This window comes from Excalfactoria chinensis, chromosome 1, assembly GCF_039878825.1.
Source record: "Excalfactoria chinensis isolate bCotChi1 chromosome 1, bCotChi1.hap2, whole genome shotgun sequence".
Lineage (NCBI taxonomy): Eukaryota > Metazoa > Chordata > Aves > Galliformes > Phasianidae > Excalfactoria > Excalfactoria chinensis.
The window spans coordinates 124,729,366-124,752,483 of NC_092825.1; the positions used below are offsets into that span (position 1 = coordinate 124,729,366).

At 40.8% G+C, this 23,118-nt stretch overlaps 1 protein-coding gene across 5 annotated transcripts in view; it reads left to right on the forward strand.

Annotated features, from left to right (window-relative positions):
• The first annotated feature begins 926 nt into the window (after window positions 1–926).
• Window positions 927–23,118, forward strand: part of UBE3A (ubiquitin protein ligase E3A) — a 47,361-nt gene continuing 25,169 nt past the window's right edge. Inside the window, exons 1-5 of one of the 5 annotated variants that reach the window (XM_072346961.1) lie at window positions 933–1,414; window positions 9,238–9,305; window positions 16,403–16,549; window positions 17,149–17,266; window positions 20,287–20,331. In XM_072346961.1, the coding sequence (XP_072203062.1) occupies window positions 17,247–17,266; window positions 20,287–20,331 (65 nt within the window). In that variant the 5' untranslated portion in view covers window positions 933–1,414; window positions 9,238–9,305; window positions 16,403–16,549; window positions 17,149–17,246. Of the gene's footprint in view, window positions 1,415–1,744; window positions 1,765–9,237; window positions 9,306–16,402; window positions 16,550–17,148; window positions 17,267–20,286; window positions 20,332–23,118 lie in introns of those variants that run through there. The other 4 variants (XM_072346978.1, XM_072346944.1, XM_072346951.1 and 1 more) reach the window with 4 other exon arrangements.

A 23,118-nucleotide genomic window follows, 5' to 3' on the forward strand; every position in this document is an offset into this window, starting at 1 on the left:
AGCCGTGAAGAAAAGACACTTGTTTACAAATGTCTGGATGCTGAGATGAGGTTTTCTGTAGGGCTTCTAGGTAGCAATCAGCCTATTAGCTATAATCGTTGGGTTTCACGTTTTTATCCAGCACTGCTTGTATCAGGTAATTGAAGCACCTCACCACAGCCCATTCTGTGTAGGGAATCACTGCAAGCCACCACGGAACCACTCATTTCCCTCAGCAGCAGCACTTCGCAATGCATACTGCAGCATGGATTAGCGAGGAGGCACGAAGAAGCAGCTTCTCCTCTGAAATTTCCACTCACATTTCTCCAAATGTAGAGTTTACTTAACTGGGCATATCCAGTAGCTTCCCTAATATACTTTGGCTGAAAACACTCAAGGTACAAAAGTGTGTCTATACCGCAATACCTAAGAACACACTAAAGAACAGTTATCCCCTTCGGAACAGAAGCGGCCTGGGGACATCGATGGTCATAGTTAATCTATGGCAAGTCAAGTCATTCCAGGGATGGGGCACCACAGCATCTCTGGGTAGCTGTGCCAGCGCCTCACTGCCCTCTGATAGAAAAATTCCCCTCTGGTACCTAAACTAAATCTCCCCTTTTTAGTTTAAAGCCGTTCTCTCTTGTCCTGTCTCTATCAGACCGTGATTGGCTATTGTCAGCTGCACCCAACTCGCACTTTTAGACGCAGCCACACGCTGCTCATAAGCGCACCGCAAGCAAAGGCCCCCATACGCGCGTGCACGCGAAGGCGCGCGCAGCGGCTGACCCCACACGCCCGCACCTCCCCCACAGGCAGCACGGCCGAGCAGCGACCGCGCATGCGCAAACTCGGTTGCGCGCCCTCTCCGACAAGCGAGAAACCCCTCCTCGCTCCCGCCTCCCAAGTTTTGCCCTCTTCCAAGATGGCGGCCTCCCCCTCACGCACGCAAGCGCCGCTCTAGCCCCCTTCCGCCGGGAGCCCCGAGTGAAACAGTCAGCAGGGGGAAGCTGCCCGCGAACTCTATGGTGCGGCCTCCTCATCCTTCCGCCCGCGCTGCATGCCGGGACGCGGCGAGTCCGCCTTCCCCCCTCCCCCAGCCCGTCTCCAGTCCTCCGAGCCTGCGCCGCGCTGACATCGCGTTCTCCCAAGATGGTGGCGCGGGGCTGAGTGCGAGCGAGGCCGCGAGAGGAGGCGCCCCGCGGGCCCGGCCCGCCCCCCCGCCTCTGCGCGCCGCCCCGCCAGGCCGTTCGCCTCTCCCTTCCCCTCCCGCCAGGCCGCGGGCCCCTCTTCTCCGCCCCGACGGCTTCTCCGGCAGCGGCGGCGGTACCTCCTCCTCCTCGCCTGCGGCCCGGCCCCGAGCGCGGCGCGGCCCCCGCATGAGCCCGGGCGGCGGCGGCGGCAGCGAGCGGGAGCAGCAGGCCGCGGCGCGCAGGTCGGTAGGCGCTGCGCCGCGCTGCGCGGGGGCCGGGAGGGGGGTGGCGGCCGGGAGGCGGCGCGGGCCGCTCTCCCGTCGGGAAGAGCCCCGCGGGAGGGTGCGTGGCTTCGGGGCTCCCGGCCCTGCGGGGAGAAAGGGGGGCTCGGGGCGACCTTGGGTGAACTCGGCCCTCCCCTGTCTTCAGTTCCCCGGCTCAGCGCGGGCAGCCGGGGCGGTCCGGGCGTGGAGCGAGTGCGGGGCCTGCGTGCTGCGTTCCTCTCTCTCGTGTTCACCCGAGCTGGGCTGGGGTGTTGGGTCTTGCTGCCGAGTGGGACTTGTCGTTACTGGCTGCCGGACGTGGGTCTCAGGTGTGTCTGCGCTGCCTTCTTTTAAAGGGACTCTGCGGGATCGCGGGGCTTCGCGGTCGGTTTGTAGATCGGGTGTCCGAGGTGATGTGGGCCATGCTTTGTTCCCTAGCAGTACAGTAACTCGGGAATGACCGTGTCCCTTAAGTGATGTGAACCCGTAACCTCCTCCTGCTTCTCTTCCTCCCCTTCCCCCTCCCCCCCCCACTCTCCAATTAATAAAAATACTTTCTGTGTTGGAATCAGGCTTTTGGGACAAAGTTTGTCTCACACATCACTTCTGAGATGGTCCCTCTGTATGGAAACTTCACTATCTCAGCAGGATGCTGCATTAACTTGATGTTCTGCGTGAGCCCGCTCGGCAGATTTGTTTTACTGTGCCTCTGCCGCATGTCTGTCAGAAAGTTCTCTAGTGTGAAACTGTACCCGAGTGTAGCTCTGATTGCCCAAGGAAGTAAAAGCTGCCTGATTGTATTCTCTCGGTATATCTAATACAGCATTGTTTCCGTGATTTGAAAGGGAGAGGTCTAAAAGTTCGAGTTCTTAAAGGATTCATACAGGTAGCATCTGTGTGCTGGGGTTGAAGCTGCAGGGTGAGTGTGACAGTACTGATAGGCACCTCCCGTGGGCGGGTGGGAGAGGGCTGGGGTGGTGACAGGTACCTCGTGGTAAGAAAGAAAACTCTTGGAAAGTGGGCTCACAAACTCCTTGCTTTGGGTGGTGTATTTGCATAGTGTGTCTCTGAGTACTCTGTGTACTTTGATCTTGGAAACAGTTAGAGGGACTTTTTTCTGTCTGAGAGTACTGCGAAACTCGGTGTTTCATGATTGGGCTGAATAGAAAAGATGAAATGTGCATTACTAATAACTTGCAGTAACTTTCCTCACCTACATTTGCCTTTAGAAACAGATGCGGTCTGCAGTGCTTATGACTGTCTCCATAATAGTACCATAATTGTCAATTCAGACGTAATACTGGAATAAAAAGCATACAGCTATTTAGGTTTACAGGACGAAACATAACTTGAATTAAAATAATTGTAGTGCAGTCTTACAGATGCTTTTGTCTCTTGTGAATGTCCCGTTCCACTCTGTGTTTTCTATTTAGCGTGGTATCTTTCCTACAGGAATTAACAAGTTCTTCTGTTCACAAGGGCTGCTTGATATTTCTCCTTACTGGAGTATTCAGTGTCTCCCAAGTATCTGGAAATAAAAACATCAAGCTAGATGGCAAAACAAATGATTTGATTTGTCGCTTGTTTTGTTTGTTTTTAGGGGTATGATTGTGTGCATCTATTAAAAAGAAAAACAGAAAACAAAACCTCAAGCAATCAGAGGTGTCTGTCTTTGCTTTTTTTTTCAAGCAGCGACTTTCAAATCCTAGATCTTAATCCACGTCCTCCTCAAAACCGATGTGTGATTTGTCATTGTTTCTCACGTAACAAACAATTCTAGTCGTCTTTTAATTACTGCTCCTGCTTAAAGACACGGGAGTGATGATCTGTGGATGGAAGGTAAAACTTTGTGCGTTAAATATATCCAGGGATGTTTAATGCCTGTCAGAGTCTGTTAGAGCACCTTCGGATTGTACCTGCTCTAACTAATGTGGGAAAAACAGATTCACTTTGTTTTATTTATTTAGTTAGTTTTTGTAAGAGGCAACCTGCTACAGGAATCTGAAGTGACGTCTGCCTCTGGTGTATAAAATCATGTGCTTTTCACTGTAAGTGTGCACTGTGCGGGTGTGTTGTTTGTTTCCACGTGAATTCATGGGTTCTGTTTAACTAAATGTATTGGGGGGGGGGGGGGGGCTGGGAAGGGATACATCTTTGAGTCAAGTTTTAATAGTCATAAACATGTTGAAGTGTGAACATGTTTAAGCATATAACATCTTGTATAAACAGTAATTAGAGTGATACATGATACAGCACTTAATGGAACAAATTAAGTGTTTATGTTTTTTTTCCAAATTCCTCATCATAACTTTTGCTGTGCAGGGAAGTTTTTTGTTGGTGGTGGTTTGTTGGTTTTTTTTTCCCTTTACTACTTTCAGTTTCAGTTTACTTAGAGAATGTCCGAAGAGTATTCATATTTTAAAAGCAGGAAATGGCTTTTTCCTCTCCCCCTTCCACCAGTGTATTCATACACTGAAGGGGAAAAATTCTTACAACGAAATTGAAAGACAAAGTCCTGGAGTACAGAGGCTCATTGCAAGTTCTTGTCTTTCCCTTCTGATCATGGTAGGCCAGGTCTTCACTCCAGTTAATGGATCAGTACGGGTTTTTAAAGAGAGCTATGTTTTACGTTTCTGGCTATTTTGGTAAATGTTTTTTTATTCTTTAGTATCCATATATTTGAGCCATGAGTTGCATAAGAACTGGTATTCAAGTAATTGAATTCTGATTTGCACATCGCATGAGGGCGGCAAGAAATTCACCATCAGATCCTTTACCAATTAATTTAAGATTTGTTGTTTACTTATATTAATCTCCTGCTTTGCCTGACCAATCCCCCTCCCCCAAGAGAGCACTGTAACTATTGCTTAAATATTTGTTTCCCAGAGACAACAGCAATGAACAAATTGCATGCTTGAAGTGACTTTTGTTCTTGTCATCTCAAATACTTTGACCTTAACTAACATTTACTGCACTGACTTCCTGTATATACAGCCAACACCTGGCAGCCTCCTACAGCAATGTATGGGCCGTGAATGAAAGTTTGTAGGCTGCTGGCTCATATGAATAGTAACGTGCACAGTGTATCGAGTTGGTTAGCCAAAAGTTGGCAAATAGAGGGCAAAAAAAGCTGTATTTTGTAGTGAAGCAACATGTCAGTAGCTATATGAACTTGTGAAACATTCTTCAGGAAAGCGGCCTCATAGGAGAAGTATCTAAAGAGAAAAAAGTAACTTAAGTAATGTTTAGACCCAGGATTCCTGCCTGGCAGTGTTAACATGTGAGAAAGCTAGACTTCAGATCGCTATTTTTTTGCTATCTCTACCTCATTGAGGCAAACCTTTTTGACAAAGTAACTTGTTGTTTGCAAAATTACATTATAAATTAAGAGTCAGCACCTTACATAGACTTGTTATGTATGAATCTCTTAAAGGAAGCATTAACTACTCTTTATTCTATTAGGTTGAGCCTGCTTCCCTATGTTAGTAACTGCTGAATGGAGGAAGGGTCTGGAAATCAGTCTTTACCAGGACTCATTCTGTAATCACCTCACCTGGTGGTTTTTACCCATGTTCTATTGAGTGGTGAAGAATTAGAAGATGTTGCTGTTGTTCAGCTGAGTGGATCTAAATGGGTGGCTTCCCTTTGGACCCCCAGTCCTCTCTCTTCAGTAAGAGGGGTGGCCTGCTTCTTTTGAAGCAACTTACATTTCCTTAGGGCAGGTATGTATGTGTCAAAGAAAAGTTTTGGGCAGCTGTCACAGAGGCTTGAAGCTTTTTGTGGTCAGGTGGTTCAAAAAGGATACATGCGTTCCATGCCATTCCAAGACTTCATCAGAAAGCGTCGCTGCTTGCATCCATCCAAACAGCTGTGCATCCAAGTATGTTGGAGTTTACCTTGTGTATTATGCCAACAGTGAGATTGGATCGAAGGTAAATTCCAGTTGTGACGTTCTGGTACCCAGTTGAGCTGATGTACCAGTTGGCTGTTTGGTGTGGCAATTACTGGTTTGTTTGTTTTTTTTTCATGTTCTGTTCATCAGTACATCAAAAGTCATACTTAATATACTTGGGTGACTTAATTTCACAGGATATGGCCTAAGTAACTAAATAAAAAACTCAAGTGTATCAGCCATAAGTTCCTGAATCTGTTTCAGTTTTGGTCATGGTGAATCCTGCAATTGCCAGTGGGATCACAAGTGCATAATTATGGAACGGGTAATTGAGGCTTGGGGCTTGTTGTGTATTGGTGTGGCAACAATGAATCCACCTGGTTTCCTTTTCCTTCTGATGTTTTGGGAGCAGTGTGGCAGGGCTCCAGTTTGAGCTTGAGTGGTAAGGGCGAGGCTAGGTCTTTGTGCCTCTGTCATTGAGATGACTCTCCTTCTCCTCCCTTTGGACTCCCTGCTGGAATTCCTTGACATGTCCTTGATGATCATTATGCCAAGTAAATCGGTGAAGTGAGCAATGGGAATGAAAAATAGACCTCCCTCTCTCCCTGAGAGGCACAGAGATCTGTAACACAGTGCCAAGCTGCACGATACTGAGAGATGCCAGGCTTGTCCAGGCAGCCGGGCTCTGGCAGTGCTTGTGCTGTCCTGCTCTGGTATGCTCTGTGGGACCCGGGTTGGAGCAGCTGCAGCTCAACAGACTTGGGGTGTTAGAGCGTGGTAAACTGGCTCTTAAAGGAGCTCAACTTCCTAAGTGGGCTGTAGGTCAAACAGGAAATGTTACCATACTCGTGGGTGAAGTTTTTTGATTTTGTTTTCTTTCTGCTTTAGGCTTAGTCATGCATTTGAACTGATGACTTCAGTACTTAAGAACATTCTGATTTTTGCAGTGTGGTATTTTTTGTTTTTGTTTTTAAAAGGCATAAGAAACTTTTACAAAGCTAGATAATTCTGTCTGTCACTACTTGAGAATTTCCAGTGGGATGCTTCCATTTCTATTTGCATAGCTATATTCAGATAACACTTAGTTTCTGATTTATAGTGAAATCTAACGTCCAAAGTCTTGATGATCAGTGTTAGGTTTTAGTACCCTATTCTATGTTTAGAAAGTCCAAGGTACACCAGTGTACACTGGCAGCTGTAGCAGCACTTAGGTACCTGTTCCAACCGCTGTAGCAAAAGCTGTGTATTGTAGATGGTGGAAATACACAACTGTCCACACAAGCTGTAAAAAATCCTTTGAGTTCTGAGGACGTGAGTGGTCTTAGGGGAATTGCTTTACTGAGGTACTGGTGTTTCTGGGTTGCAAAGGTTGAGCCCTTTCTTTTGTGAGATGGTGATTAAATAGTCCGTTTGCATGGCTCTTTTGACCTGGATATCTTACTGAAAGGAGACTATTTGTGAATACTCGTTTTATTTGAAGAACATGGTAAGAATGTCTCTCATGGAAGAAAATGATTCTTATTCAACTTACATATTTAATGTTGTGTGAGGAAAACCTGTAATACCTCCAGCCTTGTGACAGCTAGCTTGTGTGCTGTGGGGTCTTCATGTTTTGATTTTTAAAGGTAGAAAAGAGCTGTCAAGCTTCTGATAGGTGTGACTTCATTGTACCTTTCATCAGGCAAGGCACAAAGGCTGTGAAGTATTTTTCACAACTTATTTCTTAACTGTTTTTGGAGTTGTACACCACAGTCGTTTGGTTAATTTGATAGCTTACCATCTCTGTTGATATTCAGGGCAACTTGAAGTCTTCTGATGGAAAACATGTGGCATAGAAAAGCAGCAGTTTGGCTCTGGTCACATTTGATTGAGATCCTTTACATGAAATGGAACCAGTAGCAGTAGCTGTGCTTTTAGTCACACTTTTGTCCACTTGCATTTATTTTAAGCAGGTGTGGCTTAATGCTAAGTAATAATTATAGTGGTGATAAATGTACATCTGATTCTGTGCAGTTGCATCCGTTCCCATTAGACAAGCATTGCAGATCCTGTGTTCCATTTTGTTGTTCATGTAGCTGCTCATGAGTGGATGTTTTACAGCAGACTGCTGAAATCCTGGAGGGTTTCTGCTTGCCTCAGTGGTAGCTGCTGGTGGGTGGCTGAGCAGAGAGAGCTGGAGGTCCATGTGCTCCAGTTTTGTGTTCTACTACTGCTCTTCCGTTACCAGCTTCATCATCTTCAGCAACTCCTCTATCTCCATCTCCTCTACTCTATTGTGCTTCTGCTATAATTTGTGATGTCCTCAACTACATGGCCTTAGTTCTGTTGCAACCCTTTGTTTTCTGGTCTCCTCTTGCTGGGCAGCAATTGTTAGATCTCTGCTAAATGTATTTGTGATACTTCTTCTCTCCATGCTTTTCTTGCACTCCATGCGCCCTGAAAGCTGGTGCTTTGTGGCTTAGAGGACGGTCGGTTAATTACATATAGATAGCATTGCTCTGCATGTACAAGTGTGAGTACATGAGAGCATTTGCAGACATTATGATAAAAGCTGGAAGTCCTGTGGCATGAGACGTGAAAATACTGTTAGTGTTCATAGGAATACTTCTAGCTGAGTTTGCTTGGTGGCTTCCCTGTGAAGGAATAATGATTCTTTGTGATGTCTGCTGTTGGTGGTACCTCCTCCCATCAAGAAAATCATATTGCTTTCTCTCACTCTTCAGAGAAATTTATTCTTATGGGTGGTAGTAAAGTTTTATTGACACAACTGTAGAGGTTTGTTGTTCATCCTGACTATATATAAATCCACATAATTACTGTATTTTTTTGTTGTAATAGGAGTTTTGCTGCGTTAAATACACAGATTGCCCCGTGTAGGTTTTTGTTTCTTCTGGAACTATAGAAAGTTAAGCACAACCTGGTAGAGCTGCGGAGCTGGACTGGCACAGATGTTCCTATCCATCCTTTTCGTATCCTCCCCAGAGCAGAACTGGGCCTTGGGTACTGGATGGGTGCTCTGTCATTTCATGTCATTAAGACAAAACTGAATGTGTACTCCTTAAGGTAACCAGATCAGGGCTTCTTTCATGGGAACACTGATGTAAGTTGGAAATCAGTCTGAATCAGCTCCACTGCGTTTGTTTGCTCTTAAATAGAGGTTTAGAACCAACAAATTAAGTATTAATCTTTGTGATACTGAAAACACACTTTGAAATATACTCAAATAAGTGAGTTTCCAAGGAGTAAAGATTAGTTTTCTTTAATTATATGACTGTTTCTGTGTAACTTAGACCCCTCACATTGGTTGTACTGTGCTTGTTAGTTGCTTGTTATAAATATGTGGGGTATGTTTAGGCCTGAGTTCCTTCTTTTTTACGGCTTTTCTAAAACCGAACTTTTTATAGACATGCTTACCAAACTTCAGCAGTTCTGGGCTTCTAGGACCAAAGTGTGGTTCTGTTGGTAACTTTTGAAAGCATTTATTTAAATTATTATTATAAATACTGATGTCTTTAATTAAGAAAATACTACTTTATGAAGAGGGGGAAAAAATGGATGGGGGCGGGGTGAGGTAGGATGGAGCAGGAGAGAAACCTTGCCAGAATCTTCTAGAAGAAGGAAGTGGATATTTATAATAAACTGGATGAACGGAATAATAAAGCTGTATTGCATCACTAGAGAAGAAAGAATAGGGGACACTGTGTATGGACGTTCAGCTTTTGCAGTTTCCCTGACATATAACTAAGCATTTTCTGCTGTGGCTGGTATTGAAAGTCCTGTGTTTCATTTCATTGTAAACTGGTGACTAATCGAAAGGCTGTTCTCATTTATATCCCTTTGAAGCAACAGTGAGTTTTGTGACGGCACGGCGCGTAGTGCGAAAACTGACATACAGTGTTTTGCGTTATAGGTACAGGAGCTGTAGAAGTCCATTTTAGAATTGGGACGTACAAGTTTCTGCAGCTCTGGAAAGATATGGTATGTCTATGTTTTCACTTCTATTGTATGTATGTATTGTGACTAATAATAATAATTATATTTCACTGATTTAAACAAAGAAGTTGAAAATAAATTCGGGAAAACACACGCATTCATTTTTCCCATATTTTTTCAACTTTAATGTCTGTTACTTTTAGGCTTATTTTCTTTGGATAGCTGAGTTACTTGATATTGGAGAAAATAAAGATGCAACACTGACTAATTCCCTTTTAATTTCTTATACAAACTCAGCATTATGCTACTGTGATCCATCTATTTCTCTGTTGACTGGATAAGACCTGCTGCTGTTGCTGAAGCCTTTTTCCATGCTGCTGTACACACATTTATAGTCAGACTTGTACTCTTTTTAAGTATAACGTGCAGAATAGACTCAGAACTACTAGAAAAGTTAATCAAACATCAGTGTAAAATTTACAAACTGGAATGTTTGGAAACTCAAAAACGTAACCTTTGCTAACAGCAGTGTGTGCCACGTGGTGTCTCTCTTTGTCTGGGCTCTTAAGTGTCCAGCAAGCTTAAAACTGTGTGTGTGCACTATAACAAAATCGAACTTTAACTTGCAGTTACTCTAGCTCCCATTTTCTAGCTTTATGCTGTGATAGTCCAGTGGAGATGCGTGGTGTTAGAGAAAATCTGCACCACTCAATAGTGGCTCAAGTTCTACACTGTTCTCGATGCATGGTGATTGTTTTCTTTTAACTTTCTGAATTGTGGCATTCAGAAAAAAATAGTATTAAGAGTTCAGATTTCTCTAGATTATCAAATATATGTTAACACAAAATCATACGGAGTTACCTCAACGACTACCTCTAAGCTACGAAGATACTTTGTTTTAAAACACTCAAAGTAATGGGAAGAACTTAGTAACTCCTGATACAAGTTTCGTATCTGTATATTTGTCTAGATTCTTCTGTTGAAGGCAACTACCATGAAAAAACAGTCAAAAAGATTAAAGTTCTAAAATCCTGGCCCTGTGAAAGGACTGTTGGCAGCTGCTGTTTCTGCATAGTTCTGTTTCGGGGGAATTAATGATGATTAATTCTAAACTGAAACTTTTACTATGGTGTATGCTAATTAAAAACTGTAAGGCTTAAAATATAAAATATAGGAAAAGTTGTGTTTTCTCAGGAGCATCTGGGTTATGATAATTGTTTAGATTGGTTCTGTACTCATTGGGCAGGTAGTGTGCATTCACTTTGCACCCACAGCATCAGCGGGACCACCCACCTGCTTCTCACTCTCCAGTTTCAATACCCTTTTTGTGTATGACAGCTCTCTTTCACACCTAAGCTGTAATTTCTTCTTTGCTGTTATCTCTGCTGGCTGCTTTCTTCTGAATGTTTAACTATTTGCTACTGTATGTGTTCAAGCAGTCTTTGTAATGGTACACCCTTTGTAAGCTGATGAACAAGAATCCCCCTCTAATCCACCACAACGTGCAAGTAATGAACATCAGAACAGCAAAACGTCAGAAAAACTGAGTGTTACGCTACAGGACTGCATGATTGTTTGGTTTTAATATAACCTACATATAAACAAACATCCTCATGTCACTGAATAATTTGGTGAACAGAAAGGTGCTTTATATGATAGGCTCCATGTGATGAGTGGGTGGAAAAAGAAAGCAAAATAACCAAGCATAAGCAAAAAAGATAGGTGGAATAAAAGTTTAAATACTTAAGCTGAAGCGAAGCTGTAAAACTTAGCTGTTTGGAAGATAACTTGATACCTACCCAGTAAATGGAGAGCTACCAAAACAAATTTAAATAGGTGATTGTATTTCACTTTCTGATGTTGGAGGACCTTTCCATTCAAAGGTGGATAATTTTGGAGGGAGCCTGAAGTAGCAGACATTGCTCAGATAGAAACAAATGGTTTTTTGGAGATGGAGCGAGGCTGGGAACAGAAGAAAAATTAGCTATAGTCCAAGTGAAAAATTCAGTAGCTAAAGGTAACTGCAGACTTTCCTCTTTTACAAAGATGAATAAAGTTTATCTATGATCTTACAAAAACCTCAGACAAAAAAAAATATGTTGGGGGATGCTGGGGGTGGAAATCTACTGTCCAGAGTCATGGAGACAGCTGTAGAAAGCAGGAGAAATGAATAAAGAAAATGAGAAGCCTTTAGCTTTAGAAAGGAAAATGGTAGCAAACAGTGGGGCACTTGCTGTTACTGTGTTATTTGTGGATATCATAGCCAAGGCATAGCAAGTATGCAGATATTATAGAATGAAGCTTTCATATAAATCTGTATCTGATTTCTGTATTTGGGGGTTTACTAGATACACCAAATTCTACCTTTATAAAACTCAGTGATTTATGTTTTCACTAAAGAGTAGATTCCGGAATAGTAACTGGTCTTAATTTGAAGATAATAGCAAATTCAGACCCTCTCTCCAAATAGTTTATTACTTGCTATCCTGCATGCTTGTGTTTCTACTGAGTTTTTCAACCTTTAGTTTCTAGTCATATGTTTTTTCTTTATATGTGTGTTTTCTTTCAGTTGGAGGATCTTTTTTGTGTGTGTTCATTCTCTGTTATGAAAGACTTAGTTCCTTCCACTATTCTCATCAGTTATCTTGATCAACTTTTAATTCCTTTCATTACATTATCACAAGCCACTTTCTCTTGTTTCCATGCTTGCTTCAAGGCCCTGTTCTGCTACTTCTGGAATAGCGTGGAAGAATATTGAGTAATTGGAGAATTAGGCTCTAGTTTTGAACGTGTCTAAAGTACTTTGTGTAGATGAATACCTTTCCAGGAACTGTTTGTGAATGGTATCTGTTTCAGCTGTGATACAGGGAGCATATGTGTATTTACTAATCAGTTGTGACTGTTGTAGTTGCTTTAATTGATGTTTTCCAGGGTAGAACCCCGTTATTTTTGTCTTCTAACCATGTTAGTTTGTATTCATCTGCTATTATTGAAATTGGATAAGTTCAGCTTATGAAGTAGTAAAAAAAACAACAAACTTCATACAAACGCCTTTCTGCTGTTTATTGTTTGTTTGGTTTTGGCTACTCCACTAGGTTTTATGTAATTAGATTGTAGTAACATATTTGATTTTACTTTAAGTCAGTTGATAATTTGACCTACTGATAGTTTCATGAATAAAAGTTTTGGAATCTTACAACTTTCTTTGCTTTTAGTGCTGGCAAAGACAAGCAAGCAACAAAAGGAATTGATGTTTCCAACTGTACTGCTACTTTTCTGCAAGTTACAGTTAAGACTGAACTTAGAAATATGAAGCATATTCTGCACTTTCTTTCGGGACACTTGATGAATCAGTCTTAAGACAGAATCACACAATTGTAGGGGTTGGAAAGGACCTCTGGGGATCATGAGAAATGGCCAGCTTTCCTATTAGTTGTAGTTTCCTTTTTGTCAGAGTGGTAAGCAAGGTATGGTAGTACAAGGGCACCTTTCACTGTATGGATGATGACTGTCCGTTTCATCATGCTATTCAGAGACATTCAGGAAGTGTATCAGTTTGGACAGAAGGGCGTTCGTTCTTGAAGGACTCAGAGGGATTCTTCAGTAAGCATATAAAAGTGATCTTGAGAGGTAGTTTCCTGAGAGAGATGATTGTTTTAAATTAGAGCAAGTAAAATTCCTGCGCTGTAAGCTAAGGAATGTTCTGACGCTTTTCTGTACTGGTAGATCACCCTCTTTTTCATCAATATCTTTCAAAAAGGTGGTCTTAAAGGTTGAATGTTAAGCTTACTCAGGGGGAAACTGCAACTGTTTTCAAAAGAAAATCAATTCTTAAAAATACCACTTTTGAGGGCATCGGTCTTTTTAGCCGTCCATCACAGGTGTTCCTCACTTCAAAGAGTTTCCTAGACCTCAGATACTTGGTGTCATCCACCAGATGTGCAAATAGACACCTATAAGACAAATAATATAGGAAAAATAGTAGATTTAGAAAAATCTGTAGAGGTGAGAACATTTAATTTACAGTGATTTGTAGCTGGAAGATGTTTTGGACTTCCTTGCTGATGAATATGTACTCATGTTCTCTATGGTGTAGCTTTGGATTCTGTTTGTTGATGCTGGGAGCCTCACCGTGACTCATAGAATCGTGGAATCACAAGGTTGGAAAGGGCCTACAAGATCATCTGGTCTGACTATGTTTGTGATTTAAGGTTCAAGGAAATACTTAATGACGGCAACCAAGTTGCTTTTTAGCCACTTCTGAAGCATCTGAACGTGGTTTCTAACTGCTAGCTTTCACTGGTTTATTATTTATTTCCTTCCACCCTCCCTTTCATTTGATAGCGTTCTTTTCAGTGAAGCTGTACCTTTTTTACCTGTTAGAAATGGATGTTGTCTCTGAGCACTGTGTAAACATTATTTATCCTATTTTCTCTTGACGATAGCTACTCTATGCCATATACACGGTTTGAGGGTATGGTTCTTACCCTTTGTATATTGGTAATTATAATATGGTTTGTTGCAGTCCTGGTTCAGTCCACCTCTTGTAAATTGTTGCTAGGCAGATATAGATGTGTCTGTATTGGAGCATGCCCAGTCCCAAAGAGCCTCTAGCAGCCATCTCAAGTTTCTGGGATATATTGCAGAGACCTGAACTTTGCTTGTTACCTTCAGCTGCCCTGTATGTTTGTGAAAGACTAAACTGTAAGCAACGTTAATCATGATGGTAAAGTCTAGAGAAATCATTTTTTAGTAATTCTGCTATAAGAATAAATATTTTGCTGTGGAGCTGTTTTAGAATGGTACCTTCTGGAAGGTGAGCTACATCCAGAGGCTTTTGTACAGGAGTATCTGTGACAGATGAATACCTGTTGTAGCTCAGTTTCTTTTTTCACAATGCATTTTTTTTCATTATCTTAGTCTTCCCTTTCTTGATCAAGTTGAGTCCTTTGACTCTTTTACCTATTTTTCTGGATACAGCAGCCTTAATGCCCTGTGTTCAAACACTGTATGCCATGTTAGGCATTTTGGCAGTCTCCTTCACACCCACCCCACGTTTTAACATTCTGATCTCAGAATTTTCATCTGTGCTAGAGACTTCTGGCCAGTCACATCCAATCCCACAGGACTGGCAGCAACTATACCTGGGAAGGCTGGGATGAGAAAGGAGATAGGAGGGAAAGTGATTTGTTAAAGTTTCTTGCTGCTGGTATCCATGCTGTTGAAATGGAGCAGGAGATTTTTAGTTCTCAGTACAGTAAATTCAGTCTTAAGGTATCATGTAACAGATTAAAAAAGGCTACAGCTCCAAGATTCACTGTCTTGATCCATGATGAGTTTACTTTGTAAATCTGGATTTCATTACAAAACTTAGACGAGTTAATAACAACTTAGTGAGGTTCATGATGGTTTGGGCACTGTTTTGCTTAATATGCGGGCTGTAAATTCTGTGTTTGGTGCTTTGCTGTGTGTCTGACAGCTGGATCTTTGTCAGGCCTGGTCACAGACTTGCCTTGGCCATGGCTGTGGAACTGTCACCTCAGAGTATATTCTTTAACAGTCCAGAATCTGATGGTTTTGAATCCAGCACCAGTGCTTCATGCATTCCTTCACATTCACATGGGAGAGGCTGTGAACACAAAACGCTTTTGGGAAATCTCAATTTTACTGACATTGCTATTGGTTTGTTATTCTTATGTGCTTCCAGTTCCATGGAACACAACTAAGGTATTAGCTACGTAGAGCAACCAGACAAAATGCAGGTTTCTTCCTAACAAATGAGGAATTGGAGACTACACCGCTGTCCTTTTTCACTATTGTACTAAAAGTTATTTGTGCATAGAAACTAGTTTATAATTTCTAAGTGCATTTTTACAGAGCCATTTCACACCAATTCTTCAGAAAGCAGCTAGAAATAAGATTTGACTTGAGAATAAAGCGCTGCCCTAGAATGGACTTCTGTTTCTTTAAAGCTAAGGCTTGCATAAAAGCAGATATCATCAAACCATCATAATGCCATAAAGCAGTACTTTTAAGGCTTCTTATTTGTGTATCACTTTCTTTGGTGGTTGTTTGGGTTTTTTTACCTATTAGCTTTTGTTTGAGGTTGATAGTCCACAGCTGTTAATTTGAACATCTTTACCTGGTCTGTCACTTGATTTTGATGGAGGAGGAACCATTCCCATTGACTTCTTTCCGTTGCACTGTGCTCAAAGCACTGACTCAGTTATTGAGTGCAGCTTTGACAATTTACACCCATACCGATGTTTTACTAGAGAAGCTCTGTGTTATTTTGGGGATTTTTCAATTGTTTGTTTCTTTTTTCAATTAAATCAACTGCACTTGTGAAGTCGTTAGTATCACTGACTTCATATCTAAAATGGCACTTCTTGTGTCAAGATATGCACCCGATTAAAAAGCGTTATTTCAAAAATAACACTCCGTTTCACTCCATTGTAGAGCTGCAGTGTGTAGCAGATTTGCAAATTGTAACAGAATAGAAAAAGTCAGCAGTTTTTCAGATGAACTTCAGAAAATTGTAGGACCTGTTCAGCCATTTCATCTTAGATGAGTCCACAGATGCAAATTAGCAACGAGGGTTCTTGGTTGCTCTGTCAGACTGAAGACCTTACTGAAAGTCTTGTGATATGCTGGACTGAAGCACAAAAGCTTTGTTTACTGAAAATGCTATAGGATGTGCTGTTAGTATTTGCTCTGGATCACGGTGACTACAGATGTAGAGAGCTGGTCTGAGTGCCTCTTTAGCCTTTGTGCAACTTGCTGCATAAAAACCTAAGAATATGGATATTCACCTGTTAGATCTACAGAAATAAAACTTATTTTTCAGGTGCTGGACAGAGATCTGTACTACTGTAGGCTGTTGAGAGAAAAATACCTTTGTTTCCTAAATACAGTAGTAATGTTGCAGTGTACTTAAAAACTTCATGTCAACAGAAAGTAATTTGTGCTGTTTGATGTGACTCCAGCAGAGGCCTCTTTGCAGTCCGTTGAGTACTAGTGCTGGGGTGGGAGAGAGAATGGTGCGAATATTGAGTTTTGAGGCTTGTGTTTGGAAATATTTTGTCAGTTAACTGTAGAGTAGATAATAGTAATAGGTAAGAGACTAATTGGTTCCTTTTCAGCCATGGAAGTAATCAGCTGGGGTGGTCCCAGAGCGCTCTGGGCCAGAGTTTTGCTGAGTGATCATTGGCTGCCACCTGAGTGACAAAGTAAAGGACCAAGCCTTCAATTTAAACCAGTGGAGCCAGATCACAGGAAAGAATTGACAGGTAAAATACGCTTTTGAAAATGTGTAGGAGAGAGGAGAATCTGTGCAATGTAAATTGAGCAAATAACATAAAAGGTGTTGCCACCAGTGACAAAACTTGTTCCTTTCAAACTTAGCTTTAGCCAGCTTGATTTTGGGGAAAGGCATGCAGCGGATCATAAGTTACTTGTTCTTCCCTTTCAAACACAGAACCTCCATAAAAAAGAGCTAGCACTAATTCAGTTGTAGAAGGGAAACATTTATTAAATGTTATTGTAGCTAGAACCTATGATTCATGTTTATATACATCCAAATCTTTAAATGCTTTTTGTCTTGACATCAGGTGCTTTCTACTGGTTCAAGAGATTTGGGGTTATTTTGTTGCCTTTTGGTTTTTCTTTCTAGACAGATTAAAAGTAAGTTGATGAGTTTTCAGTTTTATCAGTTGTGAGTACTGTAGTGAAGTATTTGGGTAGTCACATAATGCTATCTAAAAGATTTGAACGAGATTTTACAGTCTATTTTGCAGACAAACTGATTCTTAGCATCTGTGTTTTTGTTCAGTGGGCTGGCTGAAAATAGTTTGTAAGGACTTTTAACTAAATTATTTTTATTATTTAGAGTTGTTAAGCTCATGCTTAGCCCAACGTGACACAGGACTGGTGTGACAACTGTTTTTAATCAGTGACTCAAAATTGTGATCACCCTGATGTCACCGAATGGCCACAGCTTGTAAAAGGTAAGATCAAAACGTATTGTGTTTTTTCTCAAGGTAATTGTTAAAATAATATTTATTTCAAGACTTTAATCTGTATGACTTGAAGTTAATTCTGTAAACAGCACTAAGGTATATTGTTTATTTAAGATAAGTCAGGTGGCAAAATTGACTTACACTTTTACTTAGAGTAGTTTCAAAGCTCATGTTTCTTGTCCCTCCCTACGTTTTAAATCACAAGCACTGCGGTACTCCAGTGCACTCCTCTTAAGATCAAAACCGTCACTTAAGTATCTCTGACTTTACTATAATACTAAATTCTATGTAAATTGTTTAATGTACTTATTTAAGCAAATTGCTCAGTTAATTGTACGTATTTGTCCAGGATGATCGATGATAAAAATTCGTAGACTTGTATACGTTGACTTTTCTCTCCTAGGGAGTTACAGTGGAGGTAAAGTGAGGGGCTTGCAGAATGGAGAAGTTGCTCCCTGTGTTGTTGGAAGCGAGGCACCACCTGAATTTGCTAGCTCATACTGCAGTATTCAGATTAGTTGGTGTCTCGATCAGTTTCTACAGTCTCTTATTCAGAGCTGGAATCTGTAAGAGCGTTTGCTCTGAGATTTTTCTTTGAACAGAACTTGTTTCAGATTTGTCATGCTACATAGTTGTTTTTGGTATTATTGCCTGCCTAGAAGAATAATAAGGTTTCCTGTTTGTAAACAGTTACTATAAACAGCTTCTCAACAAATAATTGCTGTAAATAGATTGGTCTTTCATATTGTTCTAATGAGTATTGAAAACTCATCGTATTTGCTGCTTACATTGTCATCTAAAACCTGTTAAAATCCATTTATTGAGTAGATTAAAATTTCTGCAAGTCACTTTTATAGTAGATATGCTCACATTACAGCAGAAGATAATCTGAGGGAATTTGAACCTTTTTCTTGTTGAACTACTTACCTGAGAGGACCAAACTTTTTTAAACTCAGCTAGTCTTTTTTCCCGTGAACTCTCACAGAACTTTGTCTTCTCATATATTATACATAAACTATAAGGGTAGGAAAAGACATTGGATATACTGGTAGCGTTGTTTACTTGTCTGCACTGCAGACTGCCGTCTAGTTTTTTTTCTTTATGACATTAGGTTTAGATGCTCATCTACTGTTCTTTTCTGTAATTTTTCATACTGTTGTGTTTTTAAAGGATCAGAGTGACTAATACTTTTGACACTACTGTTTCGGGTGTATTTTCATAGCAACTTTAAGCGTTGCTGTTACCCGTATTTTCATTGGGAGACATTGCATACAAGTAAAAGAGAGAAAACAACTGCCTCAAAGCTCCAGGCTGGCTCTGTGCTCTCAGTTTCTGAAGTCATGTATGCTAATAGAGAAGCTAGCCAGTGTGAATGTAGACACTTGCTTCTCAGATTGGATGGCTTCAAGCACTTGTATATTTAGGTGAATAATTAGGGAGAGGTTTGCTCATCTCCTTTAAGTATCTGGGGACTTGGTTTGGAGAGTCAAAGGAGAAATTAAACTTCCATTTGTTTTGCTGATGAGCATTATTTTTCTACTGCACCTCTTTTGTCAGTCCTGAGTTTGAACAGGTAAGGGAAGGATCATTTGGAAGGAACAAAAAGATCAATTTTTGAGGCTGGGTTGTTTCTCTAACCATTTTTTTTTAGCTGAATGATATGTGCATTTGAAGCATGAGCGTAAACTTCGTTGGAGAGTAAGTTGAGTTCCATCTCTAGTGTCAGTTGAATAACTTAGTGAAGTATAAACAAATAACTTCCTGTGTTCTGCATCATCTGTCACTGCACAGTATCCAGTTAGCTTAGGAATTTAAAATTGTGTGCCAGAAATGCTTTCTAGGCACTGCATCTGTTAATGTAGTACAGTCTGGTAAATTCTAGAAAGTTGGTAAGATCTTGTGCCTCAGTAAAGGAACTGAGGTTTTAGTAGAGAATACTGAGAACGTTAACTGTGCTAACCATAGTCCCCTAGCAAACTTAGTTGAAACCTACAAAAAGAGTGAGTTATATTTACAGATAGTAGCTCACTTCTGTTTTGAGAAAGCTCTGTCATGAAAGACATTTTTGTTCATGTAAGCTACCGAGTGTTGCTGTAATGACTGTGCTGAATGCACAATGCAATATATCCAATTCAGCAGTTCCAGTCAACTGTACCAAAATCTACCACAGTGAAAGTTGAGTACAGTTCACAAGACTGTTGAAAAGCAGCTTAAGATGGTTGAAGTCAAAACTGTATTTCTACTGCCTCACCTTCTGACTTAAACGTCTCACTGGGCTGGGGGGAGCCCAGAAGGGTAACAATTAATATCTTAAAAATAAATTATGCTAGCACAGATTGAGGAAGATAAAGAACAAGATGGGAATAAGGAGAAATCAGGCACCTGTAATTTAGCTGTCTTAAGCAAATATGGAACCATACACCTTAAATAACTATATGAAGTTAAAGGGGTGGGTACAAATGCCAGGCAATAACATCTAATTCTCACAATTACTGGCTGACCTGTTGATTGGAATGAAGAAATAGGAAACTGGGTGTAACTCTTATGTTCTGTGAAGTTACATATATAAATCTGAGTAATGAGAGACAAGAATTTTGCTTAGAGAATATCAAAGCCTGGTTCTGAGCTGCAGCACCTTGAAGTTCAACTGTTCACAGGTAGACCTTGAGTATAGCTTTTGGTTACAGATGTGTTTATGAGGAATTAGCCCAGAACTGCTGCATCATGCAACCTGAATAAGGAAGTACTGCCAACTGAAGTCTCCTCTGGTGTTTGCTGCCGCATAAGCTGCGGTGGAAAAAATGCTGTCCTGTGGCTTTATTGTGTTCTCAGATTTATGCTAAACTTTCTAGAGTTTGGTCAAACAAGTTAAATGTGCAAGTGCGGAAAAGCTGATGTTTCTAAATTATAGAATTACTGTTGTTAATCACTTTGCCCTTCTCATAACTCTTTATATTGTAATGACTTAAAAGAACAAACAGTGCTTAAGACTTCATCTGTATTTGCAGATCACCAGGAGAACCTCACTCTGAAAACATTGAAACTAGCCGAATGTAAGTACCTGAGTGGATGAGTTCAGTGTATCTTCTTTAGAAATGTTTTGAATGTTTGGACGTAGGAGTTACTTTTGTACCTAAGGCAGAAGCTGAGTGGAAATATGCAATCACATTACAAAATTTCAAACTAATGTGGAAAAATGGTTAGTCCTTGTAAATACTGTGATTTATTTATTTATTTATGCGTGGAGGTGAATGGGTTGAAGGTAAAGCTCAAGAGTTTATTTTAACATGAACCAGTAGATGGTAGCATAAGTGTCGAAAATCTGCCGACCTACACTCAGATGTGGCAGTGGGGTGTAATTTCTACTTGCTGCTCACTAATATTGTGTGGGATTAACGCAGTTCTGTACTAAGGCATGGTATCTGCTACTATCTATTGGGGCAGATCAATTGCTAGCGTAAGGGGAAAAAAAACTAGTCTGATTTGATTTGTCACATTCATATGCTAAGTACTCTTAAGAACAGCAAACTAACTTCACTAAACAATATTCATCTAGCATCTTGCTAGCAATTTAGAACCTTGTTTTGGTCTGTCTTCATTAGCCCAGAAGCCAAGATTAACTAGAAACAAGATTGTATTTGGCTGAAATGTTCATTTCAATTCCAAATTAAAAAGGTTGTGGGAATGAGAGAACCATTTTTAAAGATAAAAGTTACTTGAGGCTTCATTCTTCTGTGCATTAACAAAGATTCTTTTCTAGCTATTCAAACCATCCTGTGCTAAAATTCAAATAGGGAAACCACAAACATTGCTTTTCTGGCTTAGAACAGAACTTCTAAAATAATAGAGGGAGTGTAGCCCATTTGTTAGCATGCTGTCCTAGGCTTCAAAAGATTTGGGCTAATTTCACTTCTGCCACAAGTATTTTCTGTGGCCTTAAATCAACTGTCTCCTCCCCAGCCTCCCCTAAAGTAGTCAAGCATTCTACGCATCATGGGCTGGGTATCTTGCAGGTTGTGGACATAGTGTGAATAGCTGTCGATTCCCAACATACAGGGGGCAAAGCTGAGGCAGGCTACTTTACATTGCACTGCATTACCTAATGGGTGAAAAAGAAACCAAGAATGCTTTCCCCACACATTTTTAGATATTCACTGGGGGAAATTGTACAAAGAAGAGTATTTCTCCTTGGATGGCAAGTTTGGTTGCCTTCTCTCATGTGAACCCGTACCAGAAGTGCTGCCTATCTGCTTGCGTAGGAGTACAGGTTTTGTGAAGGTAACTGACAACTACTGTACAGACAGATGTCAGTCAGAGGTTGCAGGGCAAAGGCTCTGCCATAATGTCTTCTGCTAATGTAGCAGCCTATTTTAGTGTTCCTGAAGCAATTTGGGTTGTGTTTTTCTGGCCTAAACAACTGTGTGGTTGTAGCCTGGCTATAGTCTTCCCTGGACATTATCAGTTGATGAGGTGTTTTTTACCCACAGCAAAGACAGTTAAGTAAGGTAATGAGGACCTGGACGAATGTAAAAATGGGGGATAAATTGGAAAGAAGAGCCAATACAACTATATTTCTCTTCTAGCAATTTGACAAGGTGTTTTCCTCCTTAAAACTGAACCTGAAAAAATTGACATCTGCAGCTTTTCAGTAGAAGCTGAGGTGTTGGGTTTTTTTGTGCAGAATGATGATCAGACTTGCTCTGTCTACATAGGTATTAAGTGTCTAAAATACACACTAGCCAGTCAGGCTATGGGGATCCATGTATACCTAACACTCGTACGCAGCCTCAATACATAGTACACTTGTAAGTTTTTAGGATCACGTCATGATGTGATGTGTATGTCACCAATTACAGAGAATTTCTGCAGTCCTGCTGCATAGTTGCTCTTTGCATAAGGTGGAATGGCATGCTGAATAACTGTTTGCCCTGCAGGCATGCAGTGTTGCTAAAATAGTAACTATGTTATTTCTATGCCTATAATTTATTGGTAAGTGCAGGGATTTATGGAAGCATTTTATTTGCACAATGGCAAGTTGTTTTGCTCTGGTTGGCTGATATAATTGCTTTATTTGTTTGTGTTTTGCATTGCAAAGCTCCATACCAAGAGCATAGTCATGCATTTCATCACATTTGTTAATGAAAAGAAAATCCAAATCTTGCAGACTGATGCAGCAAATTCTTCCATGATTAAGAGTCAGACTTATCCCAAGCTTTTCAAGTTCTCCCTCTGTCTAATGAACATCCTGGTGTTAGCTCAGAGTCTATTTTTTTGTTTTATGTTTGGTTGTTTTTTTTCCTTAGCATCCATTCAAGTTCTTGCATTCTCATCAGCAGCACCTTCTGCAGCCTGCTCCTGCTACAGAACTGCAGTCATATCTGGCATTGATTAGTGCAACATTCTAAAAACCTGTTTAGAGATTAATTTTGGAATTTGTTCATTTACTTTGAGAACAACTTGACAGCTCCGAAGTTCATGTATTTTCACTCTGCCTGTCGTATGTTGTCATTTGTCATGGCCAAGGCTTGGTTATTCTGTTAAGGTAGTTGTCTGTGAATTCAGCTTTCGTTCTGGTCTTGTGGATGGTCTGCTTTAAAATGTCTGTTTGGTTTGGAAGCCGTCAGATATCACTGCCTCACTTAAAGTGTTGTTGGTTAGATGTGGTGCATAGTCATCTCACATTGGAGTTAGGTTTTGTAGCTGGTTCATTTCCCTGAAAAAATGGCAGAAGGAAAAATCTGCTGCAGCCTCCCAAAATGTGCCAGAAAAATGATTAATAGCCATTTCAAATATGAACTGTGACTGTATTAGTGTTTCATCATACCCGTGCTACCCTAGAG